The 23,644-nt window shown below is 34.3% G+C and overlaps 1 protein-coding gene across 1 annotated transcript in view; it reads right to left on the reverse strand.

The window, feature by feature from the left end:
- The window catches only part of LOC123530896 (dynein heavy chain domain-containing protein 1-like), a 161,276-nt gene that overhangs the window by 82,346 nt on the left and 55,286 nt on the right, over window positions 1-23,644 (reverse strand). Inside the window, exons 42-54 of the mRNA XM_053518035.1 lie at window positions 21,388-21,507; window positions 20,971-21,106; window positions 17,684-17,734; window positions 15,589-15,782; window positions 13,778-13,915; window positions 12,883-13,000; window positions 12,189-12,481; window positions 11,550-11,750; window positions 6,448-6,486; window positions 3,706-3,897; window positions 2,330-2,609; window positions 1,683-1,851; window positions 113-348 (exon numbers count right to left, since the gene is read on the reverse strand). Coding sequence (XP_053374010.1) covers window positions 113-348; window positions 1,683-1,851; window positions 2,330-2,609; window positions 3,706-3,897; window positions 6,448-6,486; window positions 11,550-11,750; window positions 12,189-12,481; window positions 12,883-13,000; window positions 13,778-13,915; window positions 15,589-15,782; window positions 17,684-17,734; window positions 20,971-21,106; window positions 21,388-21,507 — 2,167 coding nt within the window. The remainder of the gene's footprint in view (window positions 1-112; window positions 349-1,682; window positions 1,852-2,329; window positions 2,610-3,705; window positions 3,898-6,447; window positions 6,487-11,549; window positions 11,751-12,188; window positions 12,482-12,882; window positions 13,001-13,777; window positions 13,916-15,588; window positions 15,783-17,683; window positions 17,735-20,970; window positions 21,107-21,387; window positions 21,508-23,644) is intronic.

The following is a 23,644-nucleotide window of genomic DNA, read 5'->3' on the forward strand; positions in this document are numbered from 1 at the left end:
TTAGTTTTTCAAAAATGCCCGACAGATTTATTCATCATGGCAAAATGACCAGGGTGATTAAGTTTACTCCACTGGCATGAAAGCCAGGTTAGAATAATTTTCTATTATTTACCATCTGGTTCCCTGGAGCTGATTTTCTTCTCAAACTCGTCTCTGGAGAAGCCGCGATCCAGCAGAGCCGAGTATATCATGATAAATGAGGAAACTTCTTGTACTCCAGGAATCACTCTGTTTGCCATGGCAACCGTGTGACCTACATCAGTGAGCAAGGCTGGGGTGCACTCGGAGTTAAGGAACTTGATAGTGGGACCAAACACATCATGTGCTAGGTCAATTATCACCTTCATGCTGAAAAAAAATCAACATTTGAAATATTTCTTAACGACATTGTACAATTACAATGCAACAATACCATTTCTTAAGCATTTACTTTATAAATTAGAAATGTACTTATTTTTCTCCATGCTCAAGTGAAATAGAGGACAGAATATGGTCGGCAAATCCATGAATTGTGCAATGGATTCATGGTTTATACAGGCACACAAGCACTGTCAAAACAGTGGCACATTATCAGTATTTTCAATGGCTGGAATTGGGAGAATGTAAAGTTGTTTTCAAAAGCGGAGTGTATTGAAAAAGTACTATGATACCAAACATCTTTAGATGCTGTAACTTTTCATCTTCAAAAAAGTAACAAATGCACTTGTAAGAATACTGAGACAAGCTCAAACTGACATCCTTACAAGGTCAGATCTATTACATGATTTGAATTGTCAAGAATTCAAAACTGGAAACAGAAGCAGCTCAAAATCAATAAATGTTTTAAACTTGGGTATTGTGTTAGAATAACATATGCCCTGAAAGTCAAAAATCATCAGATCAGCAGAAGTGGTAACTAGCTTGTTCCCCAAATTTCAGGTTTACAATAATTTCTCAGAGCATTAAATCATGTACCTGTGAATGGACACTTCATTATTGTTAGATTTACAGTCAAGTATATAACAAGTGTGAATAACTTGAAATTAATTCTTAGTAATTTTCATAATACTAACTTGTGCAAGTAGAAGTGACTGTGGGCAAATTAATATTAAGTCTTGCGTGCCCTATCAGCACCTTGGTCAGAAAAAGTATGTTTAACACTGGGTGGACGCAATCTCTTTCAAATAAAGCATCATTTGACTTTAGCTGAACCTGCCTTAGAGGTCAGTTACAAGAAGCCAGTCTGCTAGCCTCCGAAACTGACTTTTTATTCTAATTTCAACTTGCCTTAAGCTGCCAGTCAGCTAACCTCCGAAACTGACTTTTTATTCTAATTTCAACTTGCCTTAAGCTGCCAGTCGGCTAACCTCCGAAACTGACTTTTTATTCTAATTTCAATTTCTCTTAAGCAGCCAGTCGGCTAACCTCCGAAACTGACTTTTTATTCTAATTTCAATATCCCTTAAGCAGCCAGTCGGCTAACCTCCGAAACTGACTTTTTATTCTAATTTCAATTTCCCTTAAGCAGCCAGTCGGCTAACCTCCGAAACTGACTTTTTATTCTAATTTCAATTTCCCTTAAGCAGCCAGTCATCTAACCTCCGAAACTGACTTTTTATTCTAATTTCAATTTCCCTTAAGCAGCCAGACTGACACTGTCACTCCTCTCTATGGCTGCTTAATATAGGTTTGATTGTACATACCACGTAGAAGTGAAGATCCATTTTGACTTGGCAGTTTTTGCCCAGCATTCAAACAGGGAACTCCAGTGGACAACAGCATCTCCAAAGTGTATTATGTTACAGTGAGCTATAGTTGATGGTGACACATTGCTCAGATCTGTGGTCTCAAATAACAATTGTGTACTGTCCACTGCAAAATGAAAAATATAATTTTACATAGAAATGGTCATATATCACACTGTATTGTATTGCAACTGTTTGAACTTGTTTAAATATTTTGACTAGATGCTTATTTCATAAAAAAATTATAAATTTCAGGAGTCCGAAGAAATAAAACTGAATAATTTCTGATTATATTCTCCATGTCTGTGACAAAACATAAATCAGCACATATTTTACAATTAAACACTAAGTCTGGTGTGTTTGTTAAAAAAAATGCTGTTTTAATAATTTTGTTTTCCAACTAATGAGACCCCAGCTGCTCAGTATTGCTGGATAGGAGGTAAAAAAACCATTTTAGTGGCATAACAATCAACAGTTTGACCTAATTTGGCCAAAGTTTTCATGGGCAACAGATTTTTTTTTGTAAATTTTCTAAATTATACATGCTTTTCACTTTGAAAAAAAAGAAACTTTTGATATCTATTCAAGCAACAGCCCAGACTTACTATTGACTGCTACTCTGCCACCATTAGCCATAGACAGCTGTCTCTCACAGTCTAGTACCGTGTTCAAACCCTCCGTCCAGCTGGGGTGCAGCACACCATCCAAGACCACCCATTTCAGTAGAACTGAGGGGAGGTCCGTCTTGTGCTTCTGTTTTGTCTGCTCCTGCTTCTTGTAATTCCTCAAGTATGTCTTCACAGCGTCTGACATGAAACTGGCATCCCGGAGGATCTTCTGTAACAAACCGCCTTGCCAGAGACCATCACTGAAATGTCCTAAAAACTGAAAAGATAAATTGAAAAGTGTAACAGAATTCAATGTAAAACAATCTGTGAGACAGACAGAAATATGTATGCTGTAAGGAAATTGCTGCATTTTTTTGTAGAAAGGTACAAGAGGATTTTTTTACTCTCTGGAGTATAAAGAAGAATATAAATTTAAATTTAGGCTTCCTCAATGAAACTGTCCTGACTATTTTGAAACATGTAAAATTTGCAAATATTAGCAAACTCACTGGCCAAAACTGCTTGTTTATTGTTAAATCTTTAATTTTCATCGTGGACTAATTTTTGTGGATTTCATGGTTGAGTCAATCCATATAATAAAATACCAACAAACCAGTAAAATTTCCATTCATGTTAAAAATGTCAAAATCCATGACTTTATATATCCACCAAGTAACTGTTTTGACCACAACCATGAAATTTTGTGCCAACAAAATTAAATCACGTCACAGTAGACTTTTGTATATGTTCTCTATGAGTGTATATCAAAATCCCTTTGATCAAAATCCCCTCCACTGAAAAATGACTGGGTGTTACAAAATTCCCTTCACACATTTGCAGGGGGTATCATAATCCCATCTGTGATTTACATTATAGATATATAGATCTCAGTGCTCCATATTATATTATGTTTGCTAAAGGCATTGTATTTACGTGCTTTATGCAATAGACTTTTAAGTTGTATATAGTTGTATTTGAACTTGATGAAATAAGTAAAAATCACAGAGGGGATTATGATACCCCCTGCAAAAGTATGAAGGGGATTTTGTAACACCCTGTTATTTTTCAGTGTAGGGGATTTTGATCAAGGGGATTTTGATTGTCTCCCGTTCTCTATAGGGCGATATTCCAGTAGTTTTAAGTTGGTTTTCCAAACAATGACCAGTAAAAGCTGGTTCACTGAAAATGCCCACAATAAAATAGCAATAGGTTAAATAATGACCTTGGCATGAATATGTTTTCCTTTCCTAAATCCATGAAATTTCATGCCCACAAGATTAAAATTAATGATTTTGCAGTTCTGACATAAACCACGACTTATATATCTTCTGCATTCCTACATTGACTCACACCTGAAACAAGAAACAACTAACCTCTTGGCATGACAGAGCTGTGGGGTTGAGCCGAACCATGTCTATTTTTGGATACATGGCATACTCTGGAGATTTCTTCACTTCCAGCTCATGGATGGCCTCTTGAACCTTTGTCAGCATTGAAGTCATGTGACGGAACTTTTTACCTCCCTTGGATGGTTCAGCCTTAGGTGCACCAAGACGAGAGAGAAACTGCAAAAAGTATAGAACAGTTTTAACCAAGAGAGTCCTGTATACTTAATTTACAGAAAGCTATAGTCAAATGTATAGTAATTACTTCTAAATGGATAAAATCACTTTATAGAAGTTTCTAGAGAAGTCAAATCAAATACATTTTTGTGCCTTAAATCACATACTAAGCTCTTACTATCACAAAAATATATGTTCCATCATTACATGAAAAATGGTTAAAACATAGCAGGTATTTTCATTCTTCCAAAATTAATCAAAATTTGAATTTTAATGTGTTTATATATTTTTTCATAGTCTGATTTACTGTAAAATATCTATGGAAGGAAAAGGATAATTTCATAACATAGGCAAAACTTCCTACCGGAATATAAACAAGCTAAAAACCTAACAAAACTGTCTACTTTACACCTATGTAAACTGAAAATGCAAACAATTTATAGCAACAAAAACTAATTCTCCTGCTTTGCATATTAGTGAGCAAATTAAAAGATTAGTTGTAAAAGCTTTGTCCAAAATAATTATGTTATAAATAAAATCATCCTGCACACAAAATTTTGGGCAGCACCATGAGAAAACCAACATAGTGCATTTGCGACTGCGTCCGCGCAGTCTGGTCAGGATCCATGCTGTTCACTAACAGTTTCTCTAATTGTAATAGGCTTTGAAAGTGAACAGCATGGATCATGACCAGACTGCGCAGATTCACAGGCTGGTCTGGATCCATGCTGGTTGCAAACGCACTATGTTGGTTTTCTCATGGTACGGCTCAAATATTTATCTTTATATTTTACACAAACATGCATGCAATCTAATTATTATATATAAACAGCAGCAACTGAAGGAAAGGTTTTCTGAAACATTTCCAGCAAGAAAAAGCAAGCATTGGGATTTATCTACATGTACATTGTGGTTACAAGAATATATATTTTGTAAATAATATTTAGCAATGCCATTTTCCAAACTTAAAATCACTAATGCAAAAGAATATACTTGTAAATTTTGTTTCTAAGATTTCAATAAATTATTTAAAACAAAAGGGCCACTAAGGCCTTGTATTACTCATGTAACCTAGTTCTAACCCTTAGTAACCTAGATTTCATTGCAATATTCTGACAATGCTTAAAATGTAAATCTAGTAAGACAATAACCAAGTTCTGCAATGATTTGATCTAGGTTTCAAACTTCACATATTATGAAATAATTAATATTCGTGGGGGACTAATTTTCGTGGATTTCGTGGTTGAGTCAATCCACAAAATTTAATCCTAACAAACAAGTAAACTTCCCATTCATTTTATGTTCAAAGGTTGTAATCCACAAATTCATATCCCCAAGAAATGGGAGGTTTTTACCAAAACCACGAAATTTCATGCCCACGAAATTAAATGATTTTACAGTATACTTATTATAAAGACAGTCTGCCAAATATTTCTAACAATCAAGTAGAAAATATGGCCTCTAGGGAGTTAACAAATTTTTTCTGTGATCTGATGTAGTTTTCTTTTATCTCAGGTAAACGATTTTCAATCTTGACCTCAACTTTATTACAACAAACAATCTGATAAATATTCATGAAGATCAAGCATAAAGTCTGGTGTATACTGTGTTAACAACATTTTTGTGATTTGACCTAGTGACCTACATTTTAACCATAATTAACTCAGTTTAAAACTTTGCCTAGATTTTATAAAGACAAATATTTGGACAAATTATAATGACAATGAACTATAAAAGGTCACCTCTAGTGTGTTTAAAGTTTATTTTTTAATTATATGATCTGGTGACCTAATTTTTAATCCTAAATGACTGAGTTTTGACCTCATGCAATATTTTATTAAGGGAAGCAAAATAAGGTCATATCTTCATATACAGCCAAACCTGTTCTGTGGACAACCTTTGAGCAGAGATCACCTGGCTCACATGACCATAAATTTTATTTCAAAAGAAAGTGCTGTAATCTATTTTGACTCAAGAGAAAAAACATCTGCATCTAGAAACCTATTTTTGGCTATCTAAACCCTTATTTTCAAATGAACTATATAATATGACTACTTAATTGATTTTACATTATGTAAAAACATCTTTGTACATGTATATTTAGGTCATTCTTCAACATGATAAATAAGGAAGTCTGGGACAGGGGTACACATGAAAAGAAAGCATTTATACAGTAGTTTTGAAAAGTTGTCCACTTGCAGTTTAACAAAATGTTATCAAAATAAACCAGTTATTTATTGGCAAATTCAATCAAGCTAAATTTTCAAATGTCTAATCAAAATAATTAAATGCTTTTCTAGAACAGGAATGTTTTAAAATAAAGCAAGTTATTCTGCAAAAACAAAACTAAGACAATAAACTATGTTTGAACTACAAAAAAAAGATCCTAATTTAGAATGAATTTTGCTCTGCATTTTACTTTTTCAGCAAAACTGAAACTTAGATTAGCTTTACATGAAAAATACAAGCTATGCTACATCTAAGCAACACAAGAATTAATGTCCACTAGGTGGGGCCACCTATACACTAGCTAGATGGCGCCACATTACTCACTTCCTCTTCTGCTTCAATAAATTCATCCATTTCCATTTCCTGTGTATCAAATAATGATTTGCGCACATGAATCACCCGATTTTCTAAGTGTGCAGTAAGAAGATCTTTTCGAAGTGTGACGTAAAGATTCTTACAAGAAAAGTAGCAAAGAAACAAGAAAACGAGGTAATGTCACAAAAACAAGTTTTCAACGTCTGATATTCTGGTATGAATATAAATGTAGGTAATGGTAGCAGTTGCATAGCTGTAATGTACATCAAACTGCTGGAAACTAACTGAACATCAAACAAACTCTGTCTCAATAAAAACTATCTACTCACCAATTCTGGTAACAACTAAAGATATTGAGCAGAAACAATTTTCTATTTTTAGCAACAAAGACCTTGACTTTAACTTGAGTGATTCCTATTAAATCACAACCTTTGTCCCAATAAAAGCTATATAGACACCAAGTTTTGTGACATAGCAGTGATATCTCAATTTATGATGTCCCAAACTTGCTCTCAAAAAGACTTGAGATGATCAGAATATGACATAGTCTGTTGCCAAAATAATCCTATCTCCTATTACTAAAGCTCCCCAATCCCCCCTCCCTCTCAACCCGCTCGGTTTTGTTTGCGTATGTCTACAAAACTTTCTCTAACAAAAAGACTGTATATGGAGAATTATAAATTTGCTTACATGTCGCTTTCACTTGGTAATTTGGATGTATTCAAATAGAAACTCTCCTTAAATGTATTAACAATTAGAGAATATACTGCACTAAGTCAAAAACCTGGAGATTATTCAAGGGACTGAATTTGTAATTATTCTGTTATAATATTCTGCAGTAAAAAAACTTGAACACTGTTAAAGGGACTGAACTTATAATTTTTCTTTTACAACATTCTACAGTCAAAAGACCTGAAGATTGTTAAGGCCTAAAATAAACAAGAGGACCATGATGGTCCTGAATCGCTCACCTATCTCCACATGACCTAGTGTTGAACTGAGTACGACGTCGTTATTTCTATTATTTGACATAGTGACCTAGTTTTTGAGCACATGTGACCTAGATATCATCAAGATAAAAAATTCTGACCAATTTTCATGAAGATCCATTGAAAAATATGACCTCTAGAGAGGTCACAAGGTTTTTCTATTATTTGACCTAATGACCTAGTTTTTGAAGGCACGTGACCCACTTCTGAATCTGACCTAGATATCATCAAGGTGAACATTCTCACCAATTTTCATGAAGATCTCATGAAAAATATGGCCTCTAGAGAGGTCACAAGGTTTTTCTATTTTTCGACCTACTGACCTAGTTTTTGACCGCACGTGACCCAGTTTCGAACTAGACCTAGATATCATCAAGAGGAACATTCTGATCAATTTTCATGAAGATCAATTGAGAAACATGGCCTCTAGAGACGTCACAAGGTTTTTCTATCTTTAGACCTACTGACCTAGTTTTTGACCTGCATGTAACCCAGTTTCAAACCTGACCTAGATATCATCAAGGTGAACATTCTGACCAATTTTCATGAAGATCTCATGAAAAATATGGCCTCTAGAGAGGTCACAAGGTTTTTCTATTTTTAGACCTACTGACCTAGTTTTTGACCGCACGTGACCCAGTTTCAAACTTGACCTAGATATCATCAAGGTGAACATTCTGACCAATTTTCATGAAGATCCATTGAGAAATATGGCCTCTAAAGAGATCACAAGGATTTTCTATTTTTAGACCTACTGACCTAGTTTTTGACTCCACATGACCCAGTTTCAAACTTGACCTAGATATCATCAAGGTGAACATTCTGACCAATTTTCATGAAGATCCATTGAGAAATATGGCCTCTAGAGAGGTTACAAGGTTTTTCTATTTTTAGACCTACTGACCTAGTTTTTGACCCCACGTGACCCAGTTTCGAACTTGACCTAGATATCATCAAGATGAACATTCTGACTAATTTTCATGAAGATCCATTGAGAAATATGGCCTCTAGAGAGGTCACAAAGTTTTTCTATTTTTAGACCTACTGACCTAGTTTTTGACCCCACGTGACCCAGTTTCAAACTTGACCTAGATATCATCAAGGTGAACATTCTGACCAATTTTCATGAAGATCTCATGAAAAATATGGCCTCTAGAGAGGTCACAACGTTTTTCTATTTTTAGACCTACTGACCTAGTTTTTGACCGCACGTGACCCAGTTTCGTCCTTGACCTAGATATCATCAAGATAAACATTCTGACCAACTTTCATAAAGATCCCATGAAAAATGTGACCTCTAGAGTGGTCACAAGCAAAAGTTTACGCACGGACGAACGGACGGACGGACGGACAACGGACGCCACGCGATCACAAAAGCTCACCTTGTCACTTTGTGACAGGTGAGCTAAAAATTCTTTGTTTCCGGAAACATATTAAAAAAAAATTTGGGTAGGTAGATGGGAATTTTTTTTTTTTTTTTTAAGTGAGACTTTTTTGAAATTATTTTTTTTGTCAAAATATGAATACAAACTAGAAAATGCTTTCGTAAAAAAGCGCATGTCTCCCAAAATGCAAAGTCCTATAGGCAAGAAGTCAATAGGGTCAGGAGCGAAAGTCAAAGAGACACTGATGGTTGGCTGCAATAGGGATCATCTACTTGGCATGTCCAGTCATCCCGCTAAATTTCAACACTCTTGGCCTAGTGGTTCTCAAGTCACTGTTCAGGCTCCTGTGACCTTGACCTTTGATCAAGTGACTTCAAAATAAATAGGGGTCATCTACTCTGCATGTCCAATCATCCTATTAAGTTTCAACATTGTAGGTCAAGTGGTTCTCAAGTTATTTCTAAAAAATGATTTTACCTGAACAGGCCACTGTGACCTTGACCTTTAATTGACTGACTCCAAAATCAACAGGGGTCATCTACTCTGCATGTTCAATCATCCTATGAAGTTTCAACATTCTGGGTCAAGTGGTTCTCAAGTTATTGATCGGAACTGGTTATCAATGTTCAGGCCCCTGTGACCTTGACCTTTAACAGGGTGACCCCAAAAACAATAGGGGTCATTTACTCTGTATGAACAATCATCCTATGAAGTTTCAACATTCTGGGTCGAGAGGTTCTCAAGTTATTGATTGGAAATGGTTTTCCATGTTCAGGCCCCTGTGGCCTTGACCTTTAACAGAGTGACCCCAAAAACAATAGGGGTCATCTACTCTGCATGACCAATCATCCTATGAAGTTTCATCATTCTGGGTCAAGTGGTTCTCAAGTTACTGGCCGGAAATGGTTTTCAATGTTCAGGCCCCTGTGGCCTTGACCTTTCACAGAGTGACCCCAAAATCGTTAGGGGTCATCTACTCTGCATGACCAATCATCCTATTAAGTTTCAACATTCTGGGTCGAGTGGTTCTCAAGTTACTGACCGGAAATGGTTTTCAATGTTCAGGCCCCTGTGACCTTGACCTTTAATGGAGTGACCCCAAAATCATAAGGGGTCATCTACTCTGTATGACCAATCATCCTATTAAGTTTCAACATTCTGGGTCAAGTGGTTCTCAAGTTACTGACCGGAAATGGTTTTCAATGTTCAGGCCCCTGTGACCTTGACCTGATTTTCTAAGTGTGCATTAAGAAGATATTTTCGAAGTGTGGCGTAAAGATTCTTACAAGACAAGTAGCAAAGAAACAAGAAAACAAGGCAATGTCACAAATACAAGTTTTTAACGTCTGACATTCTGGTATGAATATAAATGTAGGTAATGGTAGCAGTTGCATAGCTGTAATGTTTATCAAACTGCTGGAAACTAACTGAACATCAAACAAACTCTGTCTCAATAAAAACTATCTACTCACCAATTCTGGTAACAACTAAAGATATTGAGCAGAAACAATTTTCTATTTTTAGCAACAAAGACCTTGACTTTAACTTGAGTGATTCCTATTAAATCACAACCTTTGTCCCAATAAAAGCTATATAGACACCAAGTTTTGTGACATAACAGTGATATCTCAATTTATGATGTCCCAAACTTGCTCCTAAAAAGACTTGAGATGATCAGAATATGACATAGTCTGTTGCCAAAATAATTCTATCTCCTATTACCAAAGCTCCCCAATCCCCCCTCCCTCTCAACCCACTCAGTTTTGTTTGCGTATGTCGACAAAACCTTCTCTAACAAAAAGACTGTATATGGAGAATTATATATTTGCTTACATGTCAATTTCACTTGGTAATTTGGATGTATTCAAATAGAAACTCTCCTTAAATGTATTAACAATTACAGAATATACTGCACTAAGTCAAAAACCTGGAGATTATTCAAGGGACTGAATTTGTAATTATTCTGTTATAATATTCTGCAGTAAAAAAAACTTGAAGATTGTTAAAGGGACTGAACTTATAATTTTTCTTTTACAACATTCTGCAGTCAAAAGACCTGAAGATTGTTAAGGCCTAAAAAAAAATTCTTTGATTCCGGTAACATGCTCAAAAAAATTAGGGTAGGAAGATGGGAATTTTTTTTTTTGGGGGGGGGGGGATTTTTTTTTAAGTGAGACTTTTCTTAAATTATTTTTTTGTCAAAATATGAATACATATAAGGGGGTTATGCCTTTAGAGCATTGGTAAGTTGGTTTCTAACGTTACTGACCATGTTTAAAGCATAAAAAGTGCAGTTTTGCAACTTTTTGTTAAAAACTTGAAAAAAAATTCTCCAAGGCCATAAAAACATTTAGGGTTGAGCTAAAAATTTAGGGTAGGTCGGGATACCAGAAACAAACAATTTTTTTTACGCCTAAAGGGACTCAACTAAGTCTTATTAAAAATATTCTTCAGAGAAGAAATGTCATTATTTGTTATTTGAGAGTAAGAATAATGTTATAAAAGGTAAAATAAGAAACGTTTTTAAAATTACGAAACAGTGGATCTGTGTAGAATGCTGTTCACTTCTAAAAAAATATCAAAACTAAATATTACTGTACATTTTAATTACTATATGCCTCCCTTTCGAGGCATTAAAAGTGCTGTTATATAAGTGCTCAGTTACTTGACATAGAAGATAAATTATCATGAAAGAAGTGCCGCCTCCTCCACCATTGCAAATTTCATATATTGTTACCTGCATTTTGCTTTTGGCATGATACATAAAGTCCCTGTCTGGTGTTAATTCATCTTTTGAATGATCTGGTGCAAACAGCAGGTAGTTGAGCCGGTTGAGGGCACGAGACAGTACAGTGAGACTGGTAGATTTCCCTGAACCAGCTGGACCAGTACAAATCACTGATTCTCGTTGCTGGATGGTTGCATACAGCTGTAGGATCTGTTGAGTACAGTATAAGATACAAAGTGCACAGCTTGTGACAATGAAACTACGCTATTCTACAAGTATCCATATTTGTTATCCAAAGACAAAAAAAGTATTTTTGCAAATGATTTAAATCATAGCAAAGTTATGGTGCAAAAAAAGTGTTTCTCTTTCTTTACTTCATATAAATTATAAGTATTTTGCACTAAACCTACAAGTCATAAATTGACAGCAGCTACTTTTGAAACTAAATACTTTCATGTTTACTGATGGTCTAGGGTACCATTCTACAGGTAAACAGGTAGATTTCTAAATAAAAATAGACTTGACAATTTGTGTTATACAGTCTGTCTTAATCTGTTTGAACAATCAAAACAATGCACACTACTGTTCCTTTTTTTCATTCATTTCTGCAGACTGAAAACAGAAAAAAGCCAGGCAATGGGAACATACCTTGTCCATAATTTCTTGTGTTTCCTTCACATTATCTTCATTAAGTTGATCACGAACAGCATTCACAAGTTTAGTATCAGCAAACTGTCCATACACTGACTTTGGTTTTGTACTGAGTGGGAAAACATCACGCAAGATTTCAAGGAATGTGCCAACATCATCCTCTGATTCCAGGCCAGGCTGAAGGACATCTAGAATACTCTGTACAATACTCTGTTCTTCTAGGGCATGGGTATCCATAGCAACCAGTGGTGGGGTGTCTATTTTTGTGTCCGTCTGCTTTGCAGCATCCTCTGCAATATTCAAAAATAAGTTATAACACATGCAACCAAACATCAAATTTTGAATCATAGCTTACTGTCATGACATCACAACATTATTTTGTTAGAACTTAAATGTGGTATGTCAGGTTTTAATAAAGGTTAGTTTTTTATTAAGATTTCACTGTGGAAGTATTACTGACATTTTGGTTGAAAAAAATGAGAGGGAAGGTTGTAGCAATACCACATCTCAGCAGAGTGATTCTGATATGACTTTGCAGTAATCAAATGTGACAAGAAAAATCTCTCTCTTAGAAGATATATGACACCTACTTTTCTGTTAATTTTATGTCAGCTTTCGGATAATTTTTTAAAGTTTATCCAATAAAAACATGAAATAGATTGAGTTCATGAAAAAAGCCTAGCAGACATACCCATTTCTTTCTTTTCAAATTCCTGTGCTTCTATGAGTTCTCTCAGCAGACTGACACACAGGTGGAGAATCATCTTCATGTCTTTCATTCCAAAGTTATACTGACTCTTCCTGGGTAGCTGTAATACAAAATTATCATTTGTTATATCCTCAGGTTAATCATCAGGCTTTTCTGGAACTTTTGCATCTTTCTGGTAATTGTGTTCCTTTTTGGCACTTTTTGTTTCTTTCTAGTGATTTTGTCTTTTTCTGGAACTTTTGTGTCTTTTGTGGCACTTCTGTCTCCTTCCTGTACTTTATGTTATGAAGTAAAGAATTTCAACTAGTGTTCCTTGATTTCTTAACAGTTTTTATTGCTCTTTGTGAATGTGTAACATACACAACTTCCATACATAAAGCAGACATACTTTTTTTCTTGTATATTTCTTCCTTTACTCATATTAACCACAAATTTCCAAATGTTTATTCAAATATATATTGCAAAAATACATGATTTGTTGCTAAGCCTATCTCACAAGACCGGTGCATATCGGTGTACCCGGAATTGCCCTGACCAGTGCTGGGAAGCCAAACGAATGCCTAGCTGGTTGCAGGCAGCAAAATGGCGAATGTATCAAGTATGAATTGAATTGGTCCAATTTTTAATGTCATGAATATCTGACATTTAGTTGTCCAAAGCTTTTGCCCAATCAGCTTGTTGAGACTAAAATTAACAGCAGTGTTTTTTGATGTACATCAAATTCTCCTGCCAAGCACATTTCATACATCAGTTGTTTGCTTTGTTAATTAAGGGCTTCTCTACCTTCCTGTTAAAAGTAAGTTTGGAACCATTAGCAGAATTACGATACAAAATGTCTGCATACATAATACCTTCTAAATAAACTGTAGCTACTTACATGCATCCTGACAAGTTTCACAAACAATGTCAATTTCTTTGCCCAGATTTCATAGTCATGATACCCACAACACAACAGGGATACTTCAATAAATGGTCTCAAGTCGGGAACCACCATGGCAACTGGTCGTAACAATACCTGAAACAAAATCAGTAAATCTACTTTTCAGGTAAACGTTTAGATGTATCAGCATACATTGAGCTGATAATCTGCATATAAAACACAACTCATTTATTACTTGACTAAAACTAAAAAAAAATTCTTTTTTAGTTATTAGGCTTAGGGTTTAGTAAATTTTAATACCTTTGCTACTTATATATTTATGAAGCAAAAACAAACTTCAATTTGATTAATAATGACATACATGTCATACATCCCGGATTGTCCCAGAAATCAATTCTCGTCCCGGTGTCCCGGACAGTGTTGAAATGTCCCGGAAAATTAAAAATACAGAAAAACAAAAATAACCCCCCAAAAAAAATTTTTTTTTTTGGCCTATAAATTGTTGAATTTTATATGAATAAAACACAATAAACAGTCACCGGTGTCACATTGTTTATTCCTAATTATCAGATAATCAGTTTCATGCCCACGAGCGGGACACATGTTGATTAAGCTAGCTCCGATCACCACTCATATTGCGCACTGCGATCTTTTGATGACCCAGATTAATTTACAGTCAGCTATTTTGATGACCCTGATTATGAATTGACAAAATTATGCAATCAATAACAGTTTTATGATAATTTAATATTGGGAACAATAGCCGAAAATCTCGTTGTTGTTAGCACGTAGGCGGTGAAGCTACATGTAGCCTTGATTGGAAGAAATGGCTGATAACGGTCAATTAAACGATAATTATTTTAAAAGGTTGTAATCTTTCAAAATGTAGATTGATTGTCACTAATATTCTAAATTAAACTTTTAAGTATTGAATGCCTTTGCCAGCCAATCCTTGAAAATTGACCCAACCCGAAATATTTTATATCGATTTTATCTATAAGATTTATTTCATTCCTCTGAGGATTCCATTTTATTAATGATTAGGTAAACTTTTAAGCTTTAAAAAGATACCAAATAAGCTGGATTCTAAATCACGATGACCAGGTTAATTCTTCGTATATAGCAAATCTCCCAATTCAGTTCACCTCGGGAACGCAACCAATTCACGTGCCGAACTATAGACGTAAATTACCCTATTTACCTCCCTTAGAAAGCTAGACAACATTTGCAACAAATTATTCCTAAGCGAGGGAATAATGTTTATCTCCGGAAACTGCATATAATTTTATGATATTTATGCATGAAACAGACGAATACTAATGTCACGGTGTATGTCCCGGACAAAGGGTAAAAATCCCGGAAATTTTTACTCAGAATCCCAGAAAGGTCTGGAAAAATTATGGCATGTATGATTATGATGTTCGAGAATGTCTCCCTTGACAAGTACATATCTTCACTTTAACAATTAGTTTTTTTCCCATGATGCTGTTCAAATGAACAAAATTAAGACCTGCAGAAAACCATTATAATATATGCCCTTCAAATGGAAATTAAGTTACTGTCAAATCATTTAATTTCGTGGGCATGAAATTTCGTGGTTTTGGTCAAAACATAAATTTCGTGGGGATATGAATTTGTGGATTTCAACTTTTGAGCATAAAATGAATGGGAATTTTACTTGTTCGTTGCGATTAAATTTCGTGGATTGACTCAACCACGAAATCCACGAAAATTAATCCCCCATGAATATTAATGATTTCACAGTAAATCAGTTTTCCTTTCAGCTTTCCAAATGTTCCCTTACTCACCCTGAAAGTTTCCGGAATGTTCGAAGCTGCCGGGTTACTCATGTTCACAGTCATGAAGCAACCATAGTTAGCATTGGCCTGTATGAGTTTTCCGTTAAACATTACATTTCCTAACACCTCGGACTTGTACACAGATTCTTTCAACAGCTTGCTGTAGTCTGGAGATGCCTTCTTCCCCTTAAATCTGGCATGTTCTGTATTTTCAAAAAATAAATGGGATTTCTTACATCTTTGCAAAATATTACAAAATATCAAAGGACGTCCTTATTAACTGTAATATACAAATATGAAAGTATGCTTTTTGCCATATATGGCCATGTTGTTAAACATATAGAACTATGTTTATTAATAAAAGCACTTTCATGGGTTTTTAATTTTGCATTAACATAAAGTTAGTGAATATAGCAAAATTAATCCTTCACAAAATTTTCTGATTTTACAGAATAAATTACATAGAATGCCGATTCTATCAGCCAATGAAAGTGCTAGAATTTCTTTCAACTGTCAATCAAATGAAAGAAATTAAATGAGTTGTTTACCATAATTTTTCTTTACAAAGACAGTCATTGTCTTTTTAATGGTCTGTCTAATTCCATTTGATGGTCAATAAATGATCCAAAATAGGACCTAGCTTTCTTGTTCAGACTGAATATTTTCATGTTTACAATATGTTGTATAATTCATCCCCTCTAGATCTTTTCAGCACATTATATAAATATCATATGGCAGCGTGTTTGACATTGATATTGTCAACCCGAGGGCAGAATGTCACCCGAGGCGAAAGCCGAGTGGTGACATTCTGTTTCAAGGGTTGACAATATCAATGTCAAACACACTGTCATATGATATTTATTATTATACCGAACAAAATTTAGTATTTAAAAATGTTTAAAAATGTTTTTAATTCATTTAATTTAACAGTTTCATCTTTAGTGCGGTAATCGCCTGTGTACACATTGAATAGTGACGTCACTACTATATGTGTACAAGAGAGACAATCATTTGGCTAAAATATTGAAGCAGTTAATTGCCCTTAACCTTTAGCCTGCTGCCGGCAAGTGATTCTGCCTTTGTGACCAGTGCAGACCAAGATCAATCTGCACATCTGTGCAGTCTGATCATGGTCTGCACTGTTCGCTATTCAGTCAGTATATTTTCAGTAAACACCCCTTCAAATAATAAATGGTATTGCCTGAATTGAATGATGGACCAGTCCATTTTAGAAATTTAGCAGGCTAAAGGTTAAATGACATTCAAAATATCAGCGCGGTCACATGACCTGACAGTCACTTTCGCTTGGTCATGTGTCAAAAAAGTTGAAAATGTTTTTGATAGTCAAAATATCTCTTTTTCGGGTAATGGGAGTTTATCATTGTAGACAAAAGAGAGGTATAATAAAAATAATTATTTACAGTGAGGTACAATTTTCAGATCATCAAACAGAGCCTACAACAGATTTGTGTTTGTAATGTGGAGTTCCCACATTTTATTTTAACAGTATGAAGTAAAGAGAGGGTCTTTTATTGAAAATTTCAAGTGAATCACTTATCATTTCTGAAATTTAAGAATTATTTAACATTCAGATAACAAAAAAAAGAACAGATGAAAATGTTTCCTACATGTACTACCAACTTCCCCTAAACATACAAAATTCAATTAAGAAAATCTTGAACAAAAACTTGAAAATATGTGCCATGATGAAACGCATTACATAATAATCCAGTCTTCTACCCCTTCTACCAGCTTGAAACCTTAAACCATTGCATAATTATAAAAACCGAAATGACTCCTAGGGGTGTGGCATTCAATCCTACCCTTTACCTCATTGCATAAAAAGATAAAAATAGATACACACAAAAAGCCAACCAGAAACAACAAAAATACAAGGTGACGACCCACTTCCATGTATTAAGAAACCATGAACAAACTCGTTAAGCATTCTGCTAAAAAGCAGAATTTGTATTTTCAAGAAATTTTGCACATAATAAATAATATTATGAATAATGAATCAAGATATAAAAGACAATGTGCATTATGGAGGGAGAAAGATATTGACCTCAAAGCCACATCCATTAAAAAAAGTGCATACGCTTACTAGAACCTGGTTTCATGAAGAAGTTGGAAATGAGGTCGGAAATTTTAGGTTCTGTAAAAAGAAGTCATCTTCAAAAGTTAAACACTCATTATCATCTATACAGGCTGATCACTACCAAATCAAATGTAAGTCTACACTGGCCACAAGTAGTCCAAATATAAATCGTCCTAATCTTTCTTACTTTCATCATGCCCTTTCTCAATAGCATCATATTTTCTTTTACTCTGCTGTGTTTCAATAGGTATTTGTAGCAGTCAGTCAAAATATGCATGCTCCTATCACATAGTGTACAAAAATGGCAGTGTAAGAATTTTGTGTCATGAAAAGAAGTAAAAACTGAGTAAATTCGGAGGGATGTTTCTAATAAAGTGTCACTTTCTTACAGAAAAGTTAACACCCTATTTTCTTTATCTATAGTAACAATACAATTCTTTATGGGAATACAAGTCTTTGAAAATCTGCTGAGATAATGTTGGACTATATATGAAATTTAGAACAACCAATTTAGTGGTGTTCAGCCCATACAATATATTAGAATACTAATATTATTAGAATATTAATTTACATTCCTAAAATCCATTTTCATCAGCTAAGTTTTTGCAAATTTGAAAATGTACTATGGTTATTTTGATTTTAACCTAAAAAATCTTCATCAAATATCTTTAACCTGGCTAAATATGGACATTAGCTGTGCATTTATTAATTAGTGTTACATAATAATTCTGTGTTTACTGATATATATATGTAAGTGTGTAATGTTTAAGCCTGAACACAGTATTTTTATACACACAAACATGTATATATATACATATTTAATTTGTATTAGTTGTTCTTATTTTCAGATATGAAAATTGGTCATTTTTTTCAATCATTGTTGACAACGATTTCGAAAGTATAAATAAAACAATCAAATAAGTCATTTGACTTTAACACAAGGTTCAATATAAACCTGATTCCATTGTTTCCTATGCCTATATATGTAATTAAAATGTTTGAAATCATTATTTACAAATATTTCATTTGACAAAATACGAAGTAGAAATAGACTGGAGAAAGAAACCTACGTTTTATTCTTTAGCCTGCTAAATTTCTAAAATGGACTGATCCATCATTCAATTTGGGCAGTACCATTTGTAATTCCAAGGGGTGTTCACTGAAAATTTACTGACAGAATAGCCAACAGTGCAGACCATGATCAGCCTGCACAAATAGGCTGATCTTGGTCTGTGCTGGTCGCAAAGGCAGAACCACTTGCCACCAGCAAGCTAGATGTAAATGAATCCAAGCTTTGCCAATATCATGACTTACACATCTACTTAGACAGCTCAGCCATTTTCCAAAACAAAATTAAAGCTATCATCTTTTAAATTTACTTTGATTCCTTAATTCTTGTTAATAAACTATTCAAGCTAAAGGCAGTGTTTTATTTATATTAGATCCACTTTTAAAGATGTACTATGCTTTTCATTCATAAACATATTTTTTTATTTAACATTGATTTAAATCTGAAAATCCCCATCAATTAATTTAACTTTGATAAATATACAAATTAACTGCCTATGTAAAGCCACAATCACAATAAATGTTAAATGTAGTTATTTATCAAAAAAGAACTACCAGTTTTTTTGGTGGAATTACATATTCTAACCGTGTTTACTTATGTTTTTATTAGAAACATAGCACACATTCCTACTTTATAAATATGAAATATGGGCATAATGTATCTTTAAGAATGACAGATATTAATACAAAGCAATTATTTCTAGCCTTTATGAGAATTTAAATCATTTAAGAAGCTGATTTTGATATTTACTATTAAAGATCTTCCATATATCGTAGAAGACAGACAGACACAAAATTAGTTCTGCAGCTAAGCAAAATTGTTAGGCATTTTCCCCACTTAAAGGTTTCATTCCTATAAGAACAGTTTACCAAATATCAACTACAACATATAAAACATTTCTAATAGAGACTGTTTTAGAACAAAATGCATGTCACCCCAAAAAGCTATGTCTAAATGGAAGGGTGAAGAGACATGCCGTATTGACCTTAAACTGACATGACTGAAAGATGTGTTTTGCAGGTCTTTTTATCATGGTAAATATGGTGGATTGTTTGAAAAATATTCAATGGTGTAAATATATAAAAAGTGGACACAAAATATCCCTTATCTGACCTTTGATACCACCATGTGAACTTGACCTTGAACTGACATGACTGAATGTTTTGTTATGCAGTCACCTCATTTTGGTTACCAGTTGTGGCAAGTATTTTCAAAATTCATCATGGGGTTAAACAGAATCAGAGCAGACATGAAATAATCATTACTGACCTTTCATCTCATCATGAACCTTAACCTTAAACCTACCAAAAGCTGTGTTCTGCACATAGTCTTATCATGGTTGAAATTTGTGGCATATTTATATGAGCCATGACATGGAAAAACCAACATAGTGGGTATGCGACCAGCATGGATCCAGACCAGCCTGCGCATCCGCGCAGTCTGATCAGGATCCATGCTGTTCGCTAATAGTCTCTCCAATTCCAATAGGCTTTAAAAGCGAACAGCGTGGAGCCTGACCAGACTGCGCGGATGCGCAGGCTGGTCTGGCTCCATGCTGGTCGCATACCCACTATGTTGGTTTTCCCATGGCACGGCTCATATCATAAATGAAATGTCATAGACCAAATGAATCTCATGATCATGATCATTCAAGGATTCAAACCTTTGACATTGAAACTCTTCATTTTCTGTTACCAATTATAAGCTTAAGCAATTTAGCAAACTGAAACAGGAACTGTTAAAAGCAAATTGTTACTGCTGAAACTCAAAAAAACTGTTAAAAGCGAATGTTACTGTTGAAATTTAAACCACTAATGACTTATTTAAACATTTTTTAATTTTTGGTTTTAATTAAGATCAAACTAATTCATTAGTTTTTTTTTATATATCTTACCCTTTACAGCAGCTGAAAACAGCCACAAAATTCATACATTTCTGTATGTATAATAACAAACAAAAAAAACACCAAAAAAAAAACAACTTTTGTTTTAACAACAGGACAGTTGCTGTAAAAATATATTGACTGAAAGAAATATTAAAGAATATAAATAGTGTAAAAAGACAAAAATAAATTGTATGAAACATCTTACAGTACAGTTGAGATTAAAACCGTTTCTTAAGGAACCAACCAGGGGTGTCCTTAAAAATCTAAGAAGTCATTTACGTCAGTGAGAAAAGGAAATATAAATGTAGAATTAACAGAAAAATAGTGATCTGTACTAACCATAGAAGAGTGGCGGAGGTTTATTTTTGTTGTAGAGCTCTGATTCCTGTATTTCTATCTCCCGCTCTATGGAATGTCTCCGAGTTTCCTTCTCCGCAATCCACGTCTCCTCAAAGTATGTCACTAGTCCTTTCTCCTGTAATATTTATCATTTTGGGGCGTTTGCTTTTTATTATACAGAATTATTGAAAGAATGAAGAAAAGTGGCAAAACCTTTACAAATATTTGTTGGTAGACAACAACAACAATGTAATCGTTTATCTCCACATCATTTTCGCAAAAGCTGCCTATAAAGATTTCTCTAAATTAATGGTAGACAGTAGTAAATGTTTTAATTCTACTGAATATTATGAAAACAGTCCCCAAATGCAATATGTAAAGAAAGTTTACAAAAAAAAATCTAGTTATAAAGATTACATTGAATCCGTGCGGAACAGTTTTCTGTCTCTCGAGCTGCGGTGATGAACTCGTGTTTGGAAGTGGGTGGAGAGTGGTCAATGAGTTCCTCCGAATAACAGCATCACCTACACCAGTTTTCTACAAAATAATTAATACCATTCCCTCTACAAAACATTTAAAAGAAAATATCACCATAACATTATCTACAAAATAACTACTAACATTATCACATGGGAAAATTTAGTAAATGTCATCTGAAATTATAACACTTTTTCTAATCTAACTGATAAAAGTTATAGATTGGAATTTCTCATCATCATCATCATCATCATCATCATTATCACAATCACCATTATCATCATCACACTTTCAGCATCAACTTTACTTTTATCATTATCAATCATTACTGACAAATCCAATTAACTGTAAATTTCATAAACAAATACTGAGACAATATTTTCTAGAGCATTCAGCATGATGCAAGCCAGCCTTTTCTCTAAACAAAATATTTGTGATAAAGCTCTGCAAGTCTTCTTCTATAAAGAATAGTTTTCTAACAAACTTTTCAAGTGGAAGAAAAGATCCATAGAAAGCATAAAATAAAACACATTACATGTATCTACTAAAGCACTGATTCAATGCATGCTTGGGAGGGGATAAATAGAAACATACTTTTATGGGGTTGTAAAATAACATATTGCAATACAGTTACTAAATCTATCTACATATATAAAGCTGCTGTAATTTATATCAGAAATACCGGTACGTATCTTTTAAATACTATAGTCTTTAATGTAACCCTGTAGGTATGTAGCTATTTTAAAGTGATTATACAAAAAACATCGAAAATCTCGATTTAACAGTACTTTATTTACATCCTTCTGTTCCCCACAGATATTAGGTTTTTGTATGTTTGTATATCATCATATTCATTAAAGAAAACTGCACCCAGCAATTTTTCAAAATTTTCTTAAACCTTCCACACAAAAACCTGATTTTGATCACAAATATTTCACAGATTTTTAATCATACTGGTACAAGCAGTATCACAGATAAAGAATGAAATTGATCTGAGTTAAAGCAAAATAATTTATTACAAGAAGGCATAACTAGCAACATCTACATTTTATATTGCAATAAAAACCCACCACTGAAAACATCTGAAAGCAGGAAAAGTTATAAATTTATACATTAATTTGACATCCTAATAATAGATTTTTGCTAATAAATGTAATGTTTAAAGATTCCAAGAGCTATTTGTAAAACACATATGCCCCCAATGATGGCCTGTCGGTGGCAAATTGGTATGTAGTATTGTCTTTTGTGACCTTGACCTTTGACAAAATAACGTCAAAAACATTGTGTTAATTACTGACTGCGGGCATGCATTTTAAGATGGTTGAGAGCAAAAAGCGTTCTTAAACTAGAGACGCTTTTGAGAAAAGCGCATGACTCCCACAACTGCCCCTATGAAAAATTACTAGTTTCTCTGGATGGTCTCCATGAATGGATTCAAATTAGATGGTGCCCCTATGAAAAATGACTAGTTTCTCTGGACGGTCTTGATGAATGGATTCAATTAGAAGGTCTGGATGAGTGGATCCAATCAGTAATTCAAGGGCCATAATTCAAAAGTGCCTAAGCCGCTTTGGCTAGTTATCGAAACTGGCCGAAGTCTTATGGTCAAACACATTTTGTTTAAGTTTGGTGAACATCGGATGAGAAATGTTCAACTTAGAGTGTGGACAAGCTTTGTGACAGACACATACACACACACACAGACTGGAGTAAATCAATATGTCTCCCACACCACTGTGTGGTGGGAGACATAATTATCGAGCTGAAACCATTTTCAGTCTAGAGGTCACCTTGACCTTGACAACTCACTGATCACAAAAACAAAACAAGTCATCTACTGACCTCAGCCAATTATCCTTTGGAAGTTTGATGCCCGTAGGCCAAACGTTCTTTAATTTAATAGTGGAAACCATTTTCTGTCTCCAGGTCTTAATCAAAAGACCCCCAAAATCTGAGGAGTCATCTACTGACCACAGGCAATCATCCTATGAAGTTTGACCATTGTGAGATCAATCATTCTCTAGTTTTTTTTATATAAAAAAAGAAGCAAATGATCAACAGACAGGTGGACTGACAGACCGATCAACACTGAACAAAACAATATACACCCTCTTCTTCAAAAATGGGACATAAAAATGCTGATCAAATCAGCTATATGTACTTCAATTTCAAGCAAAATGAGAGCTAACTTTTATGA

The sequence above is a fragment of the Mercenaria mercenaria genome, chromosome 11 (genome assembly GCF_021730395.1).
Source record: "Mercenaria mercenaria strain notata chromosome 11, MADL_Memer_1, whole genome shotgun sequence".
NCBI classification, from domain to species: Eukaryota; Metazoa; Mollusca; class Bivalvia; order Venerida; family Veneridae; genus Mercenaria; species Mercenaria mercenaria.